The 18,268-nt window shown below is 54.7% G+C and overlaps 1 protein-coding gene across 1 annotated transcript; it reads left to right on the plus strand.

Annotated features, from left to right (window-relative positions):
- Positions 1-3,524: 3,524 nt before the first annotated feature.
- On the plus strand, positions 3,525-12,798 carry EMILIN3 (elastin microfibril interfacer 3). The gene is made up of 4 exons (XM_021527892.3): positions 3,525-3,721; positions 6,736-6,858; positions 9,765-10,012; positions 10,516-12,798. Exons 1-4 carry the CDS (start codon positions 3,525-3,527, stop codon positions 12,408-12,410), a joined length of 2,463 nt encoding a protein of 820 aa, XP_021383567.2. The 3' UTR covers positions 12,411-12,798.
- Positions 12,799-18,268: the final 5,470 nt, after the last annotated feature.

Here is an 18,268-nt window from a genome sequence, read left to right on the forward strand (position 1 = left end):
GTTGACCCATGAAGGGAGGCAATTACTCAGCTGATTGGGCCATGCAAGTGTTAATTAAAAAGCATGGGAAGCAGACCAGGTCACTGTTTGGTGTCATCCACTTGTGAAATTAGCCTCGTGGTGGTTCCCCCAGCCCTCCCCAGGAGCTGGGGCAGGGCAGCAGCTGCCTGTAGAGCCTCTGCTCTTGCTCTCATCTCTTCCTGCTCAGCTCCTGCTTCTGGGTGCCTCCTGTGTCCTGCATAATGTTCCCTCTGGATCCTTGGTAGGAAAAACTACCTGTTTGTTTCTGGAGTGGCTTGGAGCATAGCTGTGCAGGAGTGAGAGGTGGAACCAAAATAATCAGCTCCTGATAGTCCAAGTGGAGAGGGAAGCTCCCTAGGCACATGGTGAGCCATTGTAGGATGTGCTCATATGGAATCACCGATGGACACAACCCTCCTGGTTAGATCCCTGTGGGTAGGGTTTTCCCAGCATCCAGATTCGAGCAGCTGCAGCAGCTCTGATCTGATCCCCTTTACTCTCCAGGTAAAGCCAGGGGAGAAAGCAGACCTTTCCTCTGGGAAGCACCAGGGGCTGGTGCTCCCTGACCAGAGAGCAGCTCTGCAGAGCCTTCTGGCAGACGTTCAGTGTGGCAAAGCCCTTCCATCCTGCTGGAGAGCTCAGTGCTCAGCATGTACTTCACAGCTCTGGGAGATGGGGTTTGGCATCTTCTCTATCAGCCCTGGGACATGCCAAGGTTGGGAGGATGCCCTGGGAGAAAGGAGTCTCCTGTTGGTTCTCCACATGAGACCTCTCCAAAGCCAGGTTGCCATGCCAGGCTCCTCATGGGCACCCTCCTGTGCCTGGCCAGGGCTTGCAGTGTGGTGGGGACTGGCAGAAGCACAGCTGAGCACCAGAGAGTTCAACCTGAGCTGCTCCCTGAGAAGAGCAACTTCACAAATCCCAGCTTCCTGCTGCTCTGTGTCTCATGGCTGGATTAGCTCACAGCTAATAGGGCACATGAGAGTTTTCCCCATTATTTGGGGCACCCATAATGGCTCTTTCCTGTACGGATTCCTTGATGTCTTACAAAAGAGTTGATGATGAATCCATTTCCTCAGTTGGGACCTAAGTTTGGCGTTCTCTTGTCTACTCAGATGTCTTTTTTCATAAACAATTAGACAATAGAACAAGAAAATGGGATTCAGTATCTCTGAGGATCCTGCCTCACTCTGAAATCTGGCAGAAAGGGATTTGGTGCTTCAAAGGTGGGTTTGGACAGCAGTGCCAGCCAGGCAGACACACCCACCCACGAGCAATGGCTCCCACCTCCCCTCCTTTCCCAGCCAAGCTGGTGAGAATGAACGAGCACTTTTACCTCAGCCCCGTGGTGCCCATTCAGCACAGCACAGCTCCAGGGCTGGGGCCAAGGGCTCTTTCTGAAACCCTGCAACACCAGATGTTTTTTTCCGGAGGCCTCAGACACACACGTGCAGCATGCTGTTATTAGAACTGGCTCACACTCCCTGCGCACAGGGAAAAAAAATTAAGGCTGTGCTCAAGCTTCGTTCTCCACTTTGGCATCCAGCATTCAAGCAGGCAGGCTCAGTCGGCTTTTGTTTGGTTTTATAGAATTGCTTGTGGACCATCCCTCCTGCAGCATCCCAGTGGAGCGGAACGATTCAATGCACCAGCTGGAGGAGGATTGCTTCATGTGCTGCCAAATGTACCACGTACAAACCATGCTGCAGCACCTCTGGGGTGCAGCCTGACAGGCCAGGGCGGCTCAGCAACACCCTGCAGCAGCTTGAACCAAGAGGATGCGCTGCTTCAGTGCTCAGGCTTCCTCCTCTTGGTTTTCTGCCTGGTCTGTCCAGCTTGCCTCTCCCAGCTCAGCCTTCTGATGGATTTTTCTTCTCCTGATAATGTTTCCGTACTCACCTCAGACCGAGCCAAAGACACATTTTAACTGAAAAAGGGCGTTTGTCTCAGTGTCTTATCATCTCTGTCTCAGCCCAAGCCTTGATGCCTCCTTCCCCCAGCAGCAGGTTTCATTCCTTCATTTGGAATTTCACACAACCACCTTTTCTTAGCCACCTCTTGTTTTTCTCCAAGAATTTCGGAGAAGCATGGCATACCTTGTCATGGTGCTTCCTTGGCTTCTGAGGAGTCTCATAAAAAAAACCTCTGGTGAGGTTTTGGTGGGATGCTCAAGGGTGTAACTGCCTACATATATCACAAAATTTCCTGCTCCCTGGCACAGCTTCACCTCTGCAGGGCTTCAATATGACCTCCACTGGGTAGCACCGGGGATGTTACCCCCTCCCAAAATGCCCAGTGCCCCAGGTGGGGGCTTTTTCCCCCTTATCTAACAGCCGTGGCTCACACAAAGGGTCCTGGACCGCTGTGGTTAATGGTGTGGAGCCTGGGGAGGGCTGGCAGGGCAGGGCAGGGTGCTCAGGGTGCACCCTGTAGTGGGTCACCTGTGGGTGGGGGCATCGGGGTGTGGGATAGCAGGGATCTCTGCAGGGCAGCATGGCAAGGAGACACAAACATGCCTTCCAGAGCCATGAAAGGCGAAATGTGCTGGGCTATGGGACATCCGGGGCTCTGCAGGGAAAGGTGAGCGACTCCCCCCTCACTCCTGGAGCCTGGAGCCAAAGCCACAATCTGGGGAGGGCTCCAAAACAGCACCACTTCCCTCTCCCCCTTCCTGCAGGGGCTGGTTCGCTGGGAGATGCTCGATGCACCAGGTTGGTGCTAGCCGTATGATTGACATGACTGACATGATTGACAGCTGCCAATCTCCAGCAGCACAGAGTTAGGGTCGCTTCGGCCTTTGTCTCGCTTGTGCTCCGGGATGAAGCGGGGCAGAGCTGGGGACTGGGGGGAACCAGAGGGCTCAGAGCCCGCTGCACCTGCTACCCCGTGGGGCAAACGCCCAGTGCGCAGGGATGGGGCATGGGGAGAAGGGGAGAAGGGGAGAAGAGGGGGCCGGGAGAGGGTGGGAGCCCCTCGCAGCCCCCGCCGGGGTCGGCGGCGAGCTCCGCCCGCTGCAGCAGCGCTGGCAGGGGCTGCACGGGGGGAGAACGGGGGTCGGGGGGCTTCGCTTTGTCTCCCCGCCCGCGGGGCCGGGGTCGGCGGCCGTGGGAGGGCGGGAGGAGGAGCGCGGCCCGCCCCCGCCGCCGCCGTACAAAAGGGGACGGGCGGGCGGCGGAGCGGCGTGTGCCGCCGGGCAGGGCCGGGCAGGGCTAGGGACAAGGACAGGGACAGCGACAGCGACAGCGACAGGCAGGGCCGGGGCCGGGCAGGGCGCAGCGGGCGGCGCTCCGCTCCCCTCCGCAGCGCTGTCCCGGCGGGGCCTTGCGTCTGTCCCGCCCCGTCCCATCCCATCCCGTTATCCCATCCCATCCCGTTATCCCATCCCACCCCATTATCCCATCCCATCCCATTATCCCATCCCATCCCATCCCATCCCATCCCATCCCGTCCCGTCCCGTCCCCTCCCGTCCCGTCCCATCCCATCCTGCTCCAGCGCCGGGACCATGCGGCGGGCGCGGGCGCTGCGCCGCCGCGGAGCGCTGCTCGCCTGCCTCTCCTTGGGGACGCTGCTGGCCCTCGCCGACGCCAAGGGTGCCTTCTACCCCCCCGCCGCCCCCCTGCCCTACGGCGGCAGGTACAGCCTCTACACAGCCGGCTCCAGCCCGCAGCTCGGCCCCGGCAAGCCCGTGGGCAAGCACAAGTAAGCGACCTCCGGCCGTGGCCGCGCAACCCATCCGGAGAGCACCGGGAGCCGCCGTACCCGGGCACCGAGCCGGGGCTCCATCCCTTACCGGGAGCTGACCGCGGCCGCCGGGCACCGGCCACGCGTCTGGGCTCTCCGGGCAGCATCCTCGGGGGACGGGCTGCCGCGGGTACTCAAACCCCGGTGCTGACCGTGGGTACCTTCCGCAGGGCATCCCTGGCTGGGCAGGAGTCCCTGGGTACCGGCCGCGGCATCCCTCGCTCCGTATCATCCGCCCGGTACGGAGCGAGGGCTGGCGGCAGCGCGGCACTGTCCGAATGTCTCGGTGGCCCCCTCCATCTAGAGGAGGGTCTGGGAGTTGTATTTCCAGGGCTGGGGACACGTGTGCGGTGCGGGACGGGGCTGGAGGAGGCGGGGATGGGGGTGCCCGTGTGCGGTTTTGGGGAAGGTGCGTGTACCTGCCCTGCGTGACATCGGCGCGGGGGCCGGGGGGCGATGTGCGGGAGGGGAGCACGGCAGCGCACAGACCTACGTGTGAAAACAGCTTGCTTTGGAGGGAATTGCTTGTAAAATACATACACACTGGAGTTTAAATATGTTTTCAAGAAACCTGGAAAGCTCAGGCAGTGAGGAATGTGGGTTTTACACAAACTGTAGACTTTTTTCCGTTCAGTTGCATAAGAGCTGTTACATTGGGGGTGGAGAGGGGGGTGTTGCTTTCCTCTCTGCTTGTTTGCTAGAGCAGTTTCTGCCGGGCTCCTATGAAACAGGGAGGATGTGGGGTTACAAACAAGCTGAAACGAATAAAGTAACACTAGAGATGAACAATACTGGCAGTGCCAGTGAGAGCTTTCAAAAACCCATAACATTTTCCAGCTGCTCACTCTAAAAACATCAGGCTGGAGCTATAAAACTGCTTGCCACAGGTGTGTGAGAAGGGAAGGGGTTCTGAGAGGGAGAGTGAGCCAGAACCCACTAACCCGAGCAGTCACAGGTAGGCAGGGCTTATTAGTAGTGGCTAGTAGATCTGCCTGCATTAACTACCAGCTAACTTAGAGGCAGCTGGTGGTGTGTTTGTAAGCAGGTCCTGGATTCATGGATAGACAGTGATCCTAAGTTTCCACACACATACATGAACTCCCTTGCCTCCAGCTGAGAGAAGTGGCCAGCCTTCCTTCTCCTGTGGTCCTGTGCACGGATGAATGAGTCACTTGAGGAGCAGGGAGCAGCACAGTGCCCTGCTCATCCTCTGAGCCTGGCAGCCCCTTGCCAGGGCAGAGCTGCTCAGGTCTGGGCAGGAAATGCCAGTCACAAATGGGAGTGGTGTGCCCATCCCAGGGGATCAGAGAGGGCTGGGGTGGCTGTGCTGCTGCAGCTCCTGGAGGGAGCAAGTGGGATGTGCTGGGGATGTGGGATCAGGGCATCCCTGCTGGAAGGGAGCAGAGAGAGGCTTGGAGGGAGGATGACCCTGCTCACACCTTGCTGCTTCACAAAGAGAGCTCCTGCCCTGGGTGGGCTGTTGGAGATGGTGCAGTCTGCTCAGGGTCTCTGAATGGGGGCACTGGGAGGCAGCTGGGGTTGCTGCAGCTCAGCTGCCTGGTCTCAGGCTGGGATGCAGTCAGAGTTCCCTGGCATGGCCATCACATGGCCTGTGGAGAGCAGCCTCGGGGCTGAGCACAGAAACGAGCTGCAGGGCCTCAGCCCAGCTCTCATGGGCTTGCCATGATAGTCTAGATGATGCTGAGGCACTTCTAGCAGATGGAGGTACAGGAAAGGGACTGTGACTGTCAGGATGGAGCAGAAGGGTTTGGTAAGAAGGGCTATGGTGTCTCCTGTTTGAATGTTTGTGTGTGTACGCATGCACAGGGTGTGTGTGCACAGCCCTCCCCCAGCCCCCCATGTCACACTCAGGGGCCAGAGCAGCAGCACTTTGGCTCACCCTGAGTGGAGAAAGATCAGTGAAGGAAGGACAAGCACTGATGGCAAACAGGTGAAAACAAAGTACGTTCCCTACCCATCCATACCACCTCCCAGCTGGCACAGGGGAAGCCACGTCCTCCCGCCTCACTGAACACCTCTCCGCACCTGCAGCTTGCGCTGCCCCATCTGCTCCATCCCGCTGACCTCCTGCCTCAGCTCTGCTCTGCACCGTGGGCCTGTGCCCTCCTCTCCTCCCGCTCTGCCGTCTGCCACGTCCCCCTGCCCTTAATCCCTGCCTTACCACACATCCCTGCTGTCCCTGCCCCTGTGGACCAAGTCCATCTGCTCCTGCCGGCAGCCCTGCCTTCAGCTGGAGCAGCCTTGGCCTCCATCTGTCCTACCAGCAGTCCTCCATCCTTCCCACACGCTGCCTTCCTCCCAGCCAGCCCATCCTCAGCGCCTGGCTTTGCTCTTGGCTCAGGAAAGCTGACTGGTACCGGTGGCACTCAGCTGCAGGCAGATGGCAGGAGGGAAGAGGCTCTCTGCACTCACTGTCCTGGAGCTCTGAGCGGGTTTCCAGCCTCCACCACAGATCTACTCTGTGTCCCTGCCTCCCTGATGGAGGGACCCATGGTGCTGGAGCAGCATCTCCTCTCTGTGCCTTGTCTGTGGCAGCACCCACAGCAAGGGCTGAAGGCTTTTGGGTTGGGTCCTGCACTGGTAGCACTCCAGGAGCTGCAGCAGGATAGACCACCCCTGCCAGGCACTGCTGGAGCTATTTCTGGGATGCTACTCCTGCAACTGCTGCTGCTGGGATTCTGATTGTCCTCACAGCCTGTCTCACCACACAGTCCATACTGTGCCAAGCACAGCCCAGCTCTGGGGACACCACCAGCACTGGTGACAGCATGGCTGTGACTGTGACAGGAACCCCACTCCTGCAGCATGGTTGTGCTGCCCCTCCCTAGCAGCTGCCCGAGCTGGGGGGCTCCTTCCAGCTCCTGTCCCCACACCTCACTGGCAGTGCCTGGCAGTGCAGGCACTGCTGTCTGTGGGCAGGGGGTGACAGTGCCTCGCTGTGTTTCCCCCAGGAGCTACTGTGCCTACGTGGTGCAGCGCAACGTGACGTGCACGCTGCAGGACGGGGCCGAGAGCTACGTCAAGGCTGAGTACCACAAGTGCAGCTGGGGACCCAAGTGCCCAGGGAAAGTGCTGTGAGTATGGGTGACACTGGGGCATGGCTCCCTTCCCCTCCCAAAGACCTTTATCTCCTGTGCCACCTTTCTGACCATGAGCCCACTTTCCAGAGGACAGTGAAAGGGGCTGAAGGACTTTTCCTGGACATGGCAGTCAGTGGCAGGGCAGTGGTGTTGGGAGGAGGCGAGGTGGGATCTGTCAGGAGGGAGAGGGAGTTCTATCCCTCCTCAGAAACCATCAGGGGAGGTTTAGATTGGATATCAGGAGAAGGTTTTCACCCAGGTGAACACTGAAAAAGGCTCCCCAGGGAAGTTGATCATGACACCAAGCCTGACAGAGCTGAAGAAGCATTGGGACAATGCTTTCAGGCACATGGTGTGATTTTTGGGGGTGTTCTGTGCAGTTGCTGGGCACAATTATCCTTATGGGTCCCTTCAAACTCAGGATATTCAACGATTCAGAAATAAATCTGGAAATCATGGGAAGTGGGAAGGTGCCTGTGCAGGTGTGTAGGAAGGCAGTTTGTCATGGATCTGCAATGTGGCAGAATGATGGCAACTTAGTGAGAACCTGGCTATGAGGACAAGGAAATGGAGCCTGTGGCTGGGGATGGCTCAATGCTTCCTGCTCCAGGAAAATGCTTGCAAAACTCTACCACCTCGTCAGTGCTGGAGGGAAACACTTTAGTGTGCCACAGCTGGAGCCGCTGGTGGTGCAGGGCAGACACAGGGCTTTGTGCCTCACCACCCTTCAGGGATGCTGCTCCGTGTGGAAAAGCTGTTCTCTGCATCCTCCGCAGGCTGGAGGAGTGGAGCAGAGCTGAGCACAGAGGAAAACTGGGATGAGAGAAGGTTTTGTCAGAGCTTAGCACCCATCCTGTGGCAGCTGGCTGTGACTCTCCATGTCCCAGTGGTGCCACGGGCTCTGCTCACATCCTCTCCTGGCGGAGACAGGCAGCCAGACCCACTCGCTCACTTGTTCTTCCCATCACAAGTGTTTTAGCAGCATTTGGGGACGTCAGGACATCCTGCAGCTGCTGGTACCCATGGAGGAGATCTCCAAAGCCTCTCCCATCTCCACGATGTCCTGTTTGACTCCTTCAAACAAAGGCAGGGTGAAACCAGAGTGTTTTCTGAGGGCAGATGGAGCCACAGCTGAATTTTCTGCGGAGCCTCAGATGCTGCATCTATGGACAAAATGGAACATGAGTTTTCCACGTGCCAGGGCCATCAGCAAATGTTTGTGCAGCTGGCTGCAAATACTTCCCCTTGCTGTTGTTTGGAGCAGGGGTAGAAAGATTTGGAGGTGCCCAAGGCTCTGAGCTCCTCTGCAGAGGCTGGGATGACACAGAGAAGGTGCTGGGATGACACAGAGAAGGTGCTCTGCCTTGTGGATGCCACCCTCCTCCTTTCTTCACCCCCTGACAGTGTCTGGATCAGGAATCTCCCATGGTACATCCAGGCAGGTTTCTACACACTACAACAGAAGGAAAGATCATTGAAACTCAGCAGCATCTGTGAAGAGGTGTAATAAGGAGAGCTTGTTTTGAAACTGTCCCTTTGGGAAATTGATGTTGAGAAATTTTGAAGAGATTCAAAGAGCAGAGGCCTTGAGTTTGGTTCATCCCCCTGCCCTGTGGTGTGTATGGAGGTGGCTGTATCTCGCTGGGAACCGTGTGGCAGCAGCACTGCCAGGGGCTGCAGCCTGGGCTGGAGACACTGTGGATTCAGACAAGGACATGGGTGGCAGGGAATCAGCCCCATGTGCTGCCCTGACTGATGGATTAGTGCCTTCTGCAGCCCCTCTGCAGCACGGATGGCTGCGCTGCTCCTCCAAGACCTTCTGCTGAACATGCTGGAGAAGAACAAGAGGCTGATGGTGTGTGTTGTTGCGAAAAGCAAACTTCAAGATTTTCAGGCCCTGGTAAATTCAGATTGGAAATTTCCAAAAGGCAGGCTTAAAGCTTTGGTATTTAGGGGTGGTGAGAAAAGTGCTGTGTTCAGCTCTGTAGAGCTCAGCTCAGCTGGTGGGGGAGCAGAGGGGCCAGCAGGGCCCAGTTCCATCACTGCTGCCTCACAGGAAAGCAGGGAGCAGCTGAATCCTCCCCCACGGCTGGTGGGACCCCATCCAGAGCGAGAGCAGAGGAAGAAGGTGTGAGGTGGGCTTGCACCCTGTGTGCTGGTTATGGGAGGACCAATGCTGTAGTACCCAAATTCGTGATGGAGACACTTCCCAGAGCATCCCAGCTGGGGCAGGAGGCACTGTAAAGAGCCATCCCTCCATGCACTTCACAGCATCACCCTGGAGACCCTCACCAGGCCAGCCTAAGCCCCTTTAGGCTTCCCAGCAAACTGATGCCCTGCACACAGAGAGAAAACACCTTTCCAAAGGTATTTCAGCTCTCATGGCTTCCAGACAGGATTACAGTTGAGAAGAGGATTTTTTTGATCCCACTAGGAAATTCTATAGGTAAATTCAAAGTGCAAGCCATTTTTACAAGCAGTCCACTTCCCTCTTGGAAGCGATGTGAGCTTGCAGGGCTCTTGAAATCAGTTCCATCATTTCATCTTGTGCTCTGCTGGCCAGAAGTTGCCAAACAGTGTGGCATCTGTCACAGTGGTCACCTCTGAGGCCAGGGACTGCAGCAATACATTAGAGCTGCAGCTCTAAATCAACACAGTACCCCAGGTTAAAAAATAGTCGGCCAGAACCCCACTGTAATGCTGCACTGATCTATGGTGCAGCAAGAGCTCTTGGAGGAGATGGGCCATGGTCTGCAGGTGCAGCACAAGGGTTTCAGCCAGGCTTCCCCATGTGCCCAGATCTCCCACATCCAACAGGACTGTGACCCTGCTCTATTGACCCTGCTCTACTGCTTGATGTTGAGGTTCCTTCTCTAAACTGTTTTCTCTCTCCTGGCAAGGTACCGCACCTTCTTCAGGCCCAAATACAAGATTGGATACAAGACAGTGACCGAGCTGTCCTGGAGGTGCTGCCCAGGCTTCATGGGAGAAGGGTGCCATGACAGCCCAACAGACCAGCCTGGCCTTCTGCCCCAGCATCCCAGCCCTAAAATGCCCCCTGGGCAAAAGATGTTTCCAATGCCCAGACTTCCTCCCTATCCCAAAAGCCATCCTGACCTGTTTCCAGGACCAAAGAAGAATCAATATGGTGAGATCTTACTTCATGTCCCCAGGTCACCACACCACTGTCATGCACTCAAACCTCCAGGTTCTCTCTGTTCCAGAGCAGAGCATGAATCTGGCAAAAATTCAGTTGGTGACATGTTTTCTATCAGAGACCTGACATTTGATTGCTTTGAGAACCATTTGCTTTTAAAATTTTGTTTCTTTTAAAACATGCAGCTTCAAAATTGCCTTTCCTCATTGATTCAGAGCATTTTCCCATTAATTATGGGGTTGATAGGGTGCATCTCAAGATGAAGCTCTCTGGGCTGTTGTCATCACCTGTTGTTGAACTTGGGACAGAGGGCTGGATCCCAAGAGGAAAGAGGGTTTCCTGATAGCTTTAGGAGAGGTGTGGGCTGAGATTTTGCTGAAATGACAATAACAGAGGGCAGGACACAAGGTTATTATGGGAAAGGACTCGAAGGAGGGAAGTTGCAGGAGCACCACAGCCCTCACTGTGCCCTCTCTATTTCTTTCCCTGTGCAGGCAGGAAGCTGCCTGGCCTCTTCGGGGACCGCCTGGATCGGCTGGAGGAGGAGGTGAGGCGCCTTTCCCAGTCCTACGACAGCCTGCACACCATGGTGAGCGGGCTGGGGGACCGCCTGCGGTTGGCCATCCAGGAGGACACCACCAAGATGATCGGCTCCCTGATGAACAGCCCGGGCACGCCAGACTCATCCGTGGGCTTCGGCATCATTCCCGACGGGCTGGTGGATGTGGCAGACAAAGCCGACATCGCCACGTACCCTCCCGTAGGGGAGATCCTGACCAAAGTGACCGAGGTGAGCGACGTGCTGAAAACCAAGGCAGATCTGCTGCACGAGGTCCAGGGCATGGTCCTGGACCACGACGGGCAGATCAAGCACCTGCTGGAATCTGCCCGGCCCTCGCCCCTCACGTCCATCGACCTGCTGGAGGAGTATGTGGACACGAGGCTGAGCAACCTGCGTGGAGAGCTGCTCGACGGCTTCGAGAAGAAGCTGGGCAAGATCCAGACCACGTGTGATTTCCGCATCCAAGAGGTGCGGCAGCAGTGCGAGGAGGAGAAAGCTGCCAACCTGCGGCTGCAGCAGACACTGGATGGGAAGGAGCTGGAGATCAAGAAAGAGATCTCTCAGCTGGAGACCCAAATCCAAGGGCTGACGGTGGTGGAAAGCTGCTGCAGCAACCTGGACTACCTCACCGATCGCATGAACATCCTCGAGAAAGGCCTTCACAGCATCTCTGAGTCCCAGAAGAATCTGCACTCACGCCTGGATGGAGAAATCTCCACTGTCACCCTAGGGAACCTCTTTGAAGGGCGCTTTGAGGACCTGGAAGCCAGGCTCAATGCTACAGAGAGAGAAACTGGGAGCTGCTGCTCTGGTATAGAGGACAGCATGAAAGGCACAGTGATGGCAGAGGTGGATGGCATGAGGACTGCCTTTGAAGACAAAATGCAGACCCTGGAGGACAGGTTCATGACCATCGTGGGGGAGCTGAACAATGTCAGTTCTCCCATGGGCATGGACGGAGCAGTGGTGCCTGTGCTGGAAGGGGAGCTTGCCAGCATGAGGAAACGGACAGATGAAACACTGGAGGTGTTGCAGAATCGCCTCATCACGCTGGAGAACACCTGCTCCCTGGGCTGCACCTCTGCCTCCAAAGATGTGGAGACCTTTCGGACAGAGATCGAGGACTGCCAGAACAAGAACCAGGACCTGCTCCTCCGGATGGACAGCAATTATGACCTCCTGCGCAAGCTGAACGCCACCATCCTAGAGATCCAGCGGCGAATCGAGGAGGAAGCATCGGGAGCTTTGCAAGGGGAGATCACCTTGCTAAAAATCAACCTGAACACTGTGAGCAAGTCTCTGACAGGGCTCAAGGACTCCGTCTCCCAGTACTCAGACACCGTAACACACGTCAACTCCTCACTAGATGAGCACGAGCGGAAGATTGAGGATGAGGTCCACTCCATCCAGGAGAAAGTCAACGACCAAGGTTCCCAGCTTTTCTTCAGCAACCGCCGTGTCCTGAACCTCAAGGGAGACCTGGAGCGGCTCAAAGCCAGGATTGTCAGTGACCTGAGCTCCTGCAAGAACGTGGCCCACAGCCTGCAGCAGGAGGTCTCTCACTTTGACGAGCGGGTGGCGCGGGTGGAGAGCGCCTGCGGCAGGCTGGGGGCCATCACCGGCAGCCTGGACGACATCAGGGAGGAGCTGGAGAAACACACGGGCAGTCTGTGGGACTACATGGACCACATGAACGGGACACTGGCTGCCCACTCTCAGGAAATAACAGGACTGAAGGACAACTTGCTTGACTGCCAAGCCAAGGTCTCTGAGCTGGCGGAACAGGTCGGGCACTTGGAGGAGAAGGCGGAGAGGAGGCAGCATTAGCCACACTGCCATGCCACGTGTCTTCCTTCTCCTGTGAAGGACAGGATTAAATTATATCACACAGACTCGCTCCAATGTGACAACAGTTCTTGGGATATTTTTTTTATGAAAAGCTGCTACATTTTGTTCCCCCTAATCTTTTTGGTCCCACTTCTCCTTAACTCCACCATGCTGGTGCTCCCCTGCTGATGCTCAGCAACTGTCCTGACCCTGGTGCAGCAGTGTCACTCCCTCCTGGCTGGGGGTGTTTCTTTGGGTCCTGGGCTGATGACTCAAGAAGGACAATTCAAGAGTAAGCTGGAGGCAGAAACTTTTTTTTTTCATTTTATTTTTGTGGATTTATCATTTCTTGAACAATAGAACCATGTAGTTATCAGCTGAGGAATAGTTTCTCTGAGCTAAAGACCACCTGCATCTTAATTCAGAGACTGAGTAGAGCCAGGGTTCCTTGCAGGGAACAAAACTCACCACAGGAATTGTTGATTTCAAAGAACACACGTATTCACACGTCCCTCCGGGAACTGGCTTCCCTTCTCCGAGATGGCAGCCCTCCTTGTGTATGGTAAATCCATTTATAATGCTCCCTCCTCCATGTAGATGCATATGCCTTATGGAGCATATGAGGGTGTGCATTAGGAAAACACATATGCATATATATATATATATATATATATATATGGTATGTGTATGTATATTTTTGAACAATCCTGTGTCATGGTGCCTATCTGATTCCAGTTTCCTAATGCTGCCCCCATATCCTTTGCCATATTCCAAAGACCACACTGAGCAGTCAAAAGCTGTGGCAGCAGTGTTTGGAGAGAGCCCCATGGTTCTGGGGGCTTTGCAATCCCACTTTGCTGGGCTCTCTGGTTACACCCGGGACTGACATGATGGTGATGGAAAACACGTGTCTTCCCTGAGGAGAGCTGTGTCCATAGGTCTCTGCAGAGATCAAGCTGGGCACAGAGCAGTCCTGTCCTCCAGCTCTGGCTCTCTCCTGTTTAATTGCTTAAACTGTGAACTCCATCATCTCATCCCAGGCAGGGGAGTTACAGCTGCTCCAGGGTGGGAGTGCAGCAGTGGAGGAGCAGGAGCCTGTGTCCTCTTCATGCTCTTCTGATCCCACTGGGATGCCAGTAGCCCTGGGACCAATACCAATGTGGAACAAGGCAGGGCATCTGTGAGAACACCTCTGGAGACCTGTCCTCAGCTCAGAATGAAAAACTCACATAATTTACCCAGGCTGACTCTGGTTTCCTACAAATAGGCAGGCTGCAAAACATTGTCCATGTTCCTGAGCAGCTCCAGCCTTGCCCTACAGAGCTGTTGCACACAGAATCCACCTGTCCCCAGGAGCCCACCATGGGCACCCTCCGCTGATCAGCCAATGGGGACTTCATTACTGGGATGAGGAGGAAATTAAAGAGCCTCCATCCAAGCAACTCTGGCACTTTATAGCAGAGGAACATACTTTTCTCTCAGCATTGTAGCTCATGAAGCCTTCCACACCAGCCAGCCTTTGGCTCTCAGTGCCTGTCACCCTCACCAGGCTGTCCCTGTTCTTCTGCACCATGATTCCCTTCTTGAGCCCCGATTGCATAAAGGAGCAGCTCTGTGCTCTGACTAGTACAAACCAGCAGCAGCTCCCAGCAGAGATTCATCTGTGTGGTGGTGTGCGTTTTGTAGGATTTCACAAAGTTTTGTTATATGCGTTAGGAGTTTAATGCTAGGAAGTTTCAGTTGGTATTGTTCCTTGTATCCCCATTCCTTCCCCTCACAATAGCTTCTCCCAGGTTCTTCACTCCTCAGTCTTCCCACCACTCGGCTATCCCTCAGAGTGCCAGTGTCCCTGTTCCTCCCCTCTTTCCCTTAAATAGATGTGTCAATCCAGGTTGTGCTGCCCACCTCCCCTGTCTGTCATTGTATCCGACCCCATTTGGTTCTGGAAGATTCCCTGTCTGTCACCCATGTTCTCATAGTTGGCTGGTCTCCGAGGCTTCTCCCCTCCCCTGTCTTTTCCTCATTTGTTGTAACCCATGATGTGATTCTCCTGTAATCTGTCTCCATTGGTATCCCATGTTGCCACCCCTTCACACCCACACCCTTTATAAACTGTAGCCGGATCCCATTTTCCTTGGCACTTGTCCCTGGAATGAAGTCTCTGTGGGCTTCACACAAGTGTCTTCTCCTTTATCCCTTCACCTTGGCCCCTCGTAGCACCTCAGCACTGCTGCACACACCGCCCCTGGTAATCTCAGTGCAGACCCAGGGGCAGCCACCCTCCTAACCCTCACCGGCCACACCGGGGAATTGCTAGCTGGCACCTTGACACCCAGTGGCTGCACAGAAGCTGTTACACATCTGGGCACTTTTTCTCTCCCAGAACATCTGGGTGAGCGCCCTTAAACATGCTTGCAGGCTAGGGAGTACCACAGGGATCACTGAGCCCAGTAGCCACACCATGTTCCCCTGAGGCAGTAAAAGCTCAGTCCCCTTCCAGAGGAGCATGATCTGTGGGAGCATAAAGAGGACACATGGCCCTCCCATCACTTGCCCAGCCCTGCCAGCTCACAGCACCAGAATTCACTCTCACTGCTCTGGGCTTTGCTGATTTGGAGCTACTCTCCAGCTGCTGAGACACTTCTCCAGCTGCTGAGACACTTCTCCAGCTGAGGAACAACCTCCTGCTGCCACTGGGCATCCTGCAAAACCTGCCCTTTGACAACAAAACCTAATTTTTTCCTCCAGCCTAAGGAAGGAGTCTCAAGCCAACCCTGAGTGCTTTGTGATGGGCCAGGGGAGCCCTCACCCTGCAGGAGGAGCATCCTGCCTAAGCCCCTTTGCCATCCCGTCACACCAGGGAGAAAACCAAAGAGGAAACCAAGCCAAGGGCCAGGCTCCCTGTTCCCCAGCCAGGGCTGGGTTAGAGTGGCTGAACAGGAACAACTTCCCCAGGAAAGAGGGAGCCAGGACTGGCCATAACAGAAATAGGACAATGAAGAAGTCTGACCTTCTGGAAAATGGTGCTATGTTTAGACTATTCCTGACTAGTCACTTGAAGCTATGGACAGTTTGTTATTTTCAGTTCTCAGCTATTCATGTTTAAAAAGTGAAAGGAACTTTGTAAAAAACTGGGCATTTTTTAAAAATTGCTTGCAGAGTAAGGAATTACTGGCCATGGGATTGTCCTTGCATGGGCAGCTTCCTAAGGCGGTTGATAACTGATCCTGTTAAAAGACTGTGTTCTATTGTTTTTAAAACCATGTCTATTTGTTCAGATTTTAAAAGCTGAAAAACTGTTTGTACTGGAAAGGAAAAAAAATAAAGTATTTCTTGCTGAGGTTTCCAGGATCAAAATTACTTGTGTGGCTTCCAGAAGTGGTAGACAAGGAGATGAGTTACACTCACACACAGGGGTCAGGGAAGGAGAAGGTAGATGGCAGACTAGAGGAAGGAGCCCAGCAGTGCTTCTGCCTTTGTTTTACTTTATAACCTCCCATGAAGAAAGAGTTTGGGATCCTCAGGCTGGAAAAGAGAGGGCCATGGGGGGCCTCACTGCAACCATGCAGGACTTGAAGGGTCCCATAGGAAAGACAGGGACAGTATTCAACAGGGTCTGTGGTGGGAGGAGAAGGGGGGATGGCTTTCAGCTGCAGGAGGTCAATTTAGGTTGTATCTAAGAAAACTGGCATTTTACTAAGGGTGGTGAAGCATAGGCCCAGGCTGTGCACAGAGGCTGTGGATGCCCCAGCCCAGGGAATGTCCAAGGCCAGGCTGGATGAGGCGCTGAGCAACCTGGTCTGGAGAGAGGTTGCTTGGGTTGGAACAAGATGAACTTTAGGGTCTTTAGGGTCCTTCCTGAGCAAAATCATGATAGGATTCCCTTTTTCAACAGCCACCATTGCCCAAATCTGAGTGGTCCTGGAGCTCCTGTGAGTCATGATGGAACATAGCAAGTCTCTAAGACAAGCAAATGATTGGCCCGGTAACCACCCCACCCTGATCAAAGTACAACATGCATGAAGGGAAAAGTGCCATTGGTGACACTTGGCTGAGTCCAGATATCTTCCTGCTGCCTGGATTCTTGCCATCCATCCCTGCAGGATGCCCACTTTTGTCCCAATGAAGGTACAGTGCCATTCCATGGAGGTGGAAACCTCCAAACTGCCTGGGTGGGCTGGAGCTCTGTGGGGTTGGTGTGGGACAGGGACCCCACTGTGAGGTTTTTCTCCCTGTGCAGGCTGTCACAGACACTGAGGAGGAGATGGAAGTCAATGTGAAGATTGATAGAGAAGAGAAGATGGGTAAGGTTGATAGAGAAGAGAGTATGGCTATAGATGTTGAAGAGAATGGAGATGAAGAAATGGAGGTGGATGTGGAGGATTATGTTGAAGACATGGAAGTGGATGAAAAAGGTGAGGAGGAGGCCATGGTCTTGGGATGAAGACCAAGCCCAGCAGCAGGACAGGCAGGTGCTGCCGTGCCCTGCCCAGAGGCAGGGTGGGTCCCCTGCTGCCAGGCTGGGGCTGGGCTGGGTGGCCCCGCTCAGGGACACGGTGCCTGGGGGCCCCTGGGTTCTGGTGGCACAAGCACCACCCCAGCCTGCCCTGCGCTCACTTTGGGCCATGCTTTGGGTGCCACTGCCTGGGGCCCTGCCCTCAGCCCCTGCCAGGCTCAGTGCTGGCAGCAGAGTCCAGCTCTGCCTGGGTCCCAGGCAGGCTCAGTGCTGGCAGCAGAGTCCAGCTCTGCCTGGGTCCCAGCCTGGGGGCACAGGGAACAGCCCTCTGTGCCTGACTGGAGTGACCGTGTCGCTTGTTTTTCTTCCAGGACTGATGGAGGCACCAGGCAGCGATGCCATCCTTCTGGATATATGTTTTAGAGTTTTATGTTAAGTTTTAATCTATAAATTCGTTTTAGAGTTTCTTATTCTCTTCTGTACATAAATTTCTTACATTGTTATATAGTTTTTTGTAATGTAAATGCTTTTTATAGGTTGTTGTTATAAAGATCCTTACATTGAAAATATATTATGTAGTTTGTTTTTGTTGCTCTTCTGTAACTAAACAATCTTTATTTTTCACACCCCAGCTCTATTTACATTTGCTTTGGGCACAGGAAACATTTGCAGGGTTGTGGGTGCCTGGGGCTGGAGGTCCCTGGGGCTGCTGGCATGGCCACGCTGGGGCAATTTGTGCACAGAAAGGTCCCATTGACAGGTCACACTCTCCTTGCAGTTGCTTTGGATGTGCATGGCAAACGTAGAGGCAAATCCCAGCGGGGATCCCATGGGGGAGCAGGGCTGAGCCTGTGTGGAATTGCAGAGCCTCATCCAGGGCTCTTCCCTGTGTGTCCCTGGTGCTACTGACGCTGTGCTGGGCTGCAGGCACCCCCTGCTCCTGGGCACCCTGAGGGGCAGGAGACAGCCTGGAGTGAGCCTCAGCACACGGATCTCTGGCTTTTGCAAGGTCTCCTGTCCATTCAGCCCCATGTATGTAGAGAATAAGCCTGCATTTGTTTTCTGTTTTAATTAATTTTGCTACTTTAGCTAAATGTAGTAATTAAAAAAAAAAAAAAAAAAGGAAAAAGAGCCATTTTCTAGAAGCTGATCCCATGACCCCAAGACCCACTTGGTAGGATGCTTGAGCAGAAAAAACCTAATAACATGTAAGAAAGGACTTGGATCCTGGCTCCCACTTCTATGCACATGGCTAGAGCAGACAAGAGGCAGCCTGGCTTAAGGCACTATTTACTATTGGTTTTTGTTAAAAACATGCTGTCGTGCAGGGTGGCTGTGGCAGGGGCGTGACTGTCCCCCTGCGAGCTCTGCAATTCCCAGTTATGGGCTGGTCCAGCACAGG

The sequence above is a fragment of the Lonchura striata genome, chromosome 17, assembly GCF_046129695.1.
Source record: "Lonchura striata isolate bLonStr1 chromosome 17, bLonStr1.mat, whole genome shotgun sequence".
NCBI classification, from domain to species: Eukaryota; Metazoa; Chordata; class Aves; order Passeriformes; family Estrildidae; genus Lonchura; species Lonchura striata.

What these genes read in the sequence shown, in the direction of transcription:
- EMILIN3 (XM_021527892.3), top strand. Translation starts at nt 3,525, where the DNA reads ATGCGGCGGGCGCGGGCGCTGCGCCGCCGCGGAGCGCTGCTCGCCTGC. An exon ending in AAGCCCGTGGGCAAGCACAA is followed by an intron (nt 3,722 to 6,735) that starts GTAAGCGACCTC and finishes TGTTTCCCCCAG; the next exon opens with GAGCTACTGTGCCTACGTGG. An exon ending in AAGTGCCCAGGGAAAGTGCT is followed by an intron (nt 6,859 to 9,764) that starts GTGAGTATGGGT and finishes TCTCCTGGCAAG; the next exon opens with GTACCGCACCTTCTTCAGGC.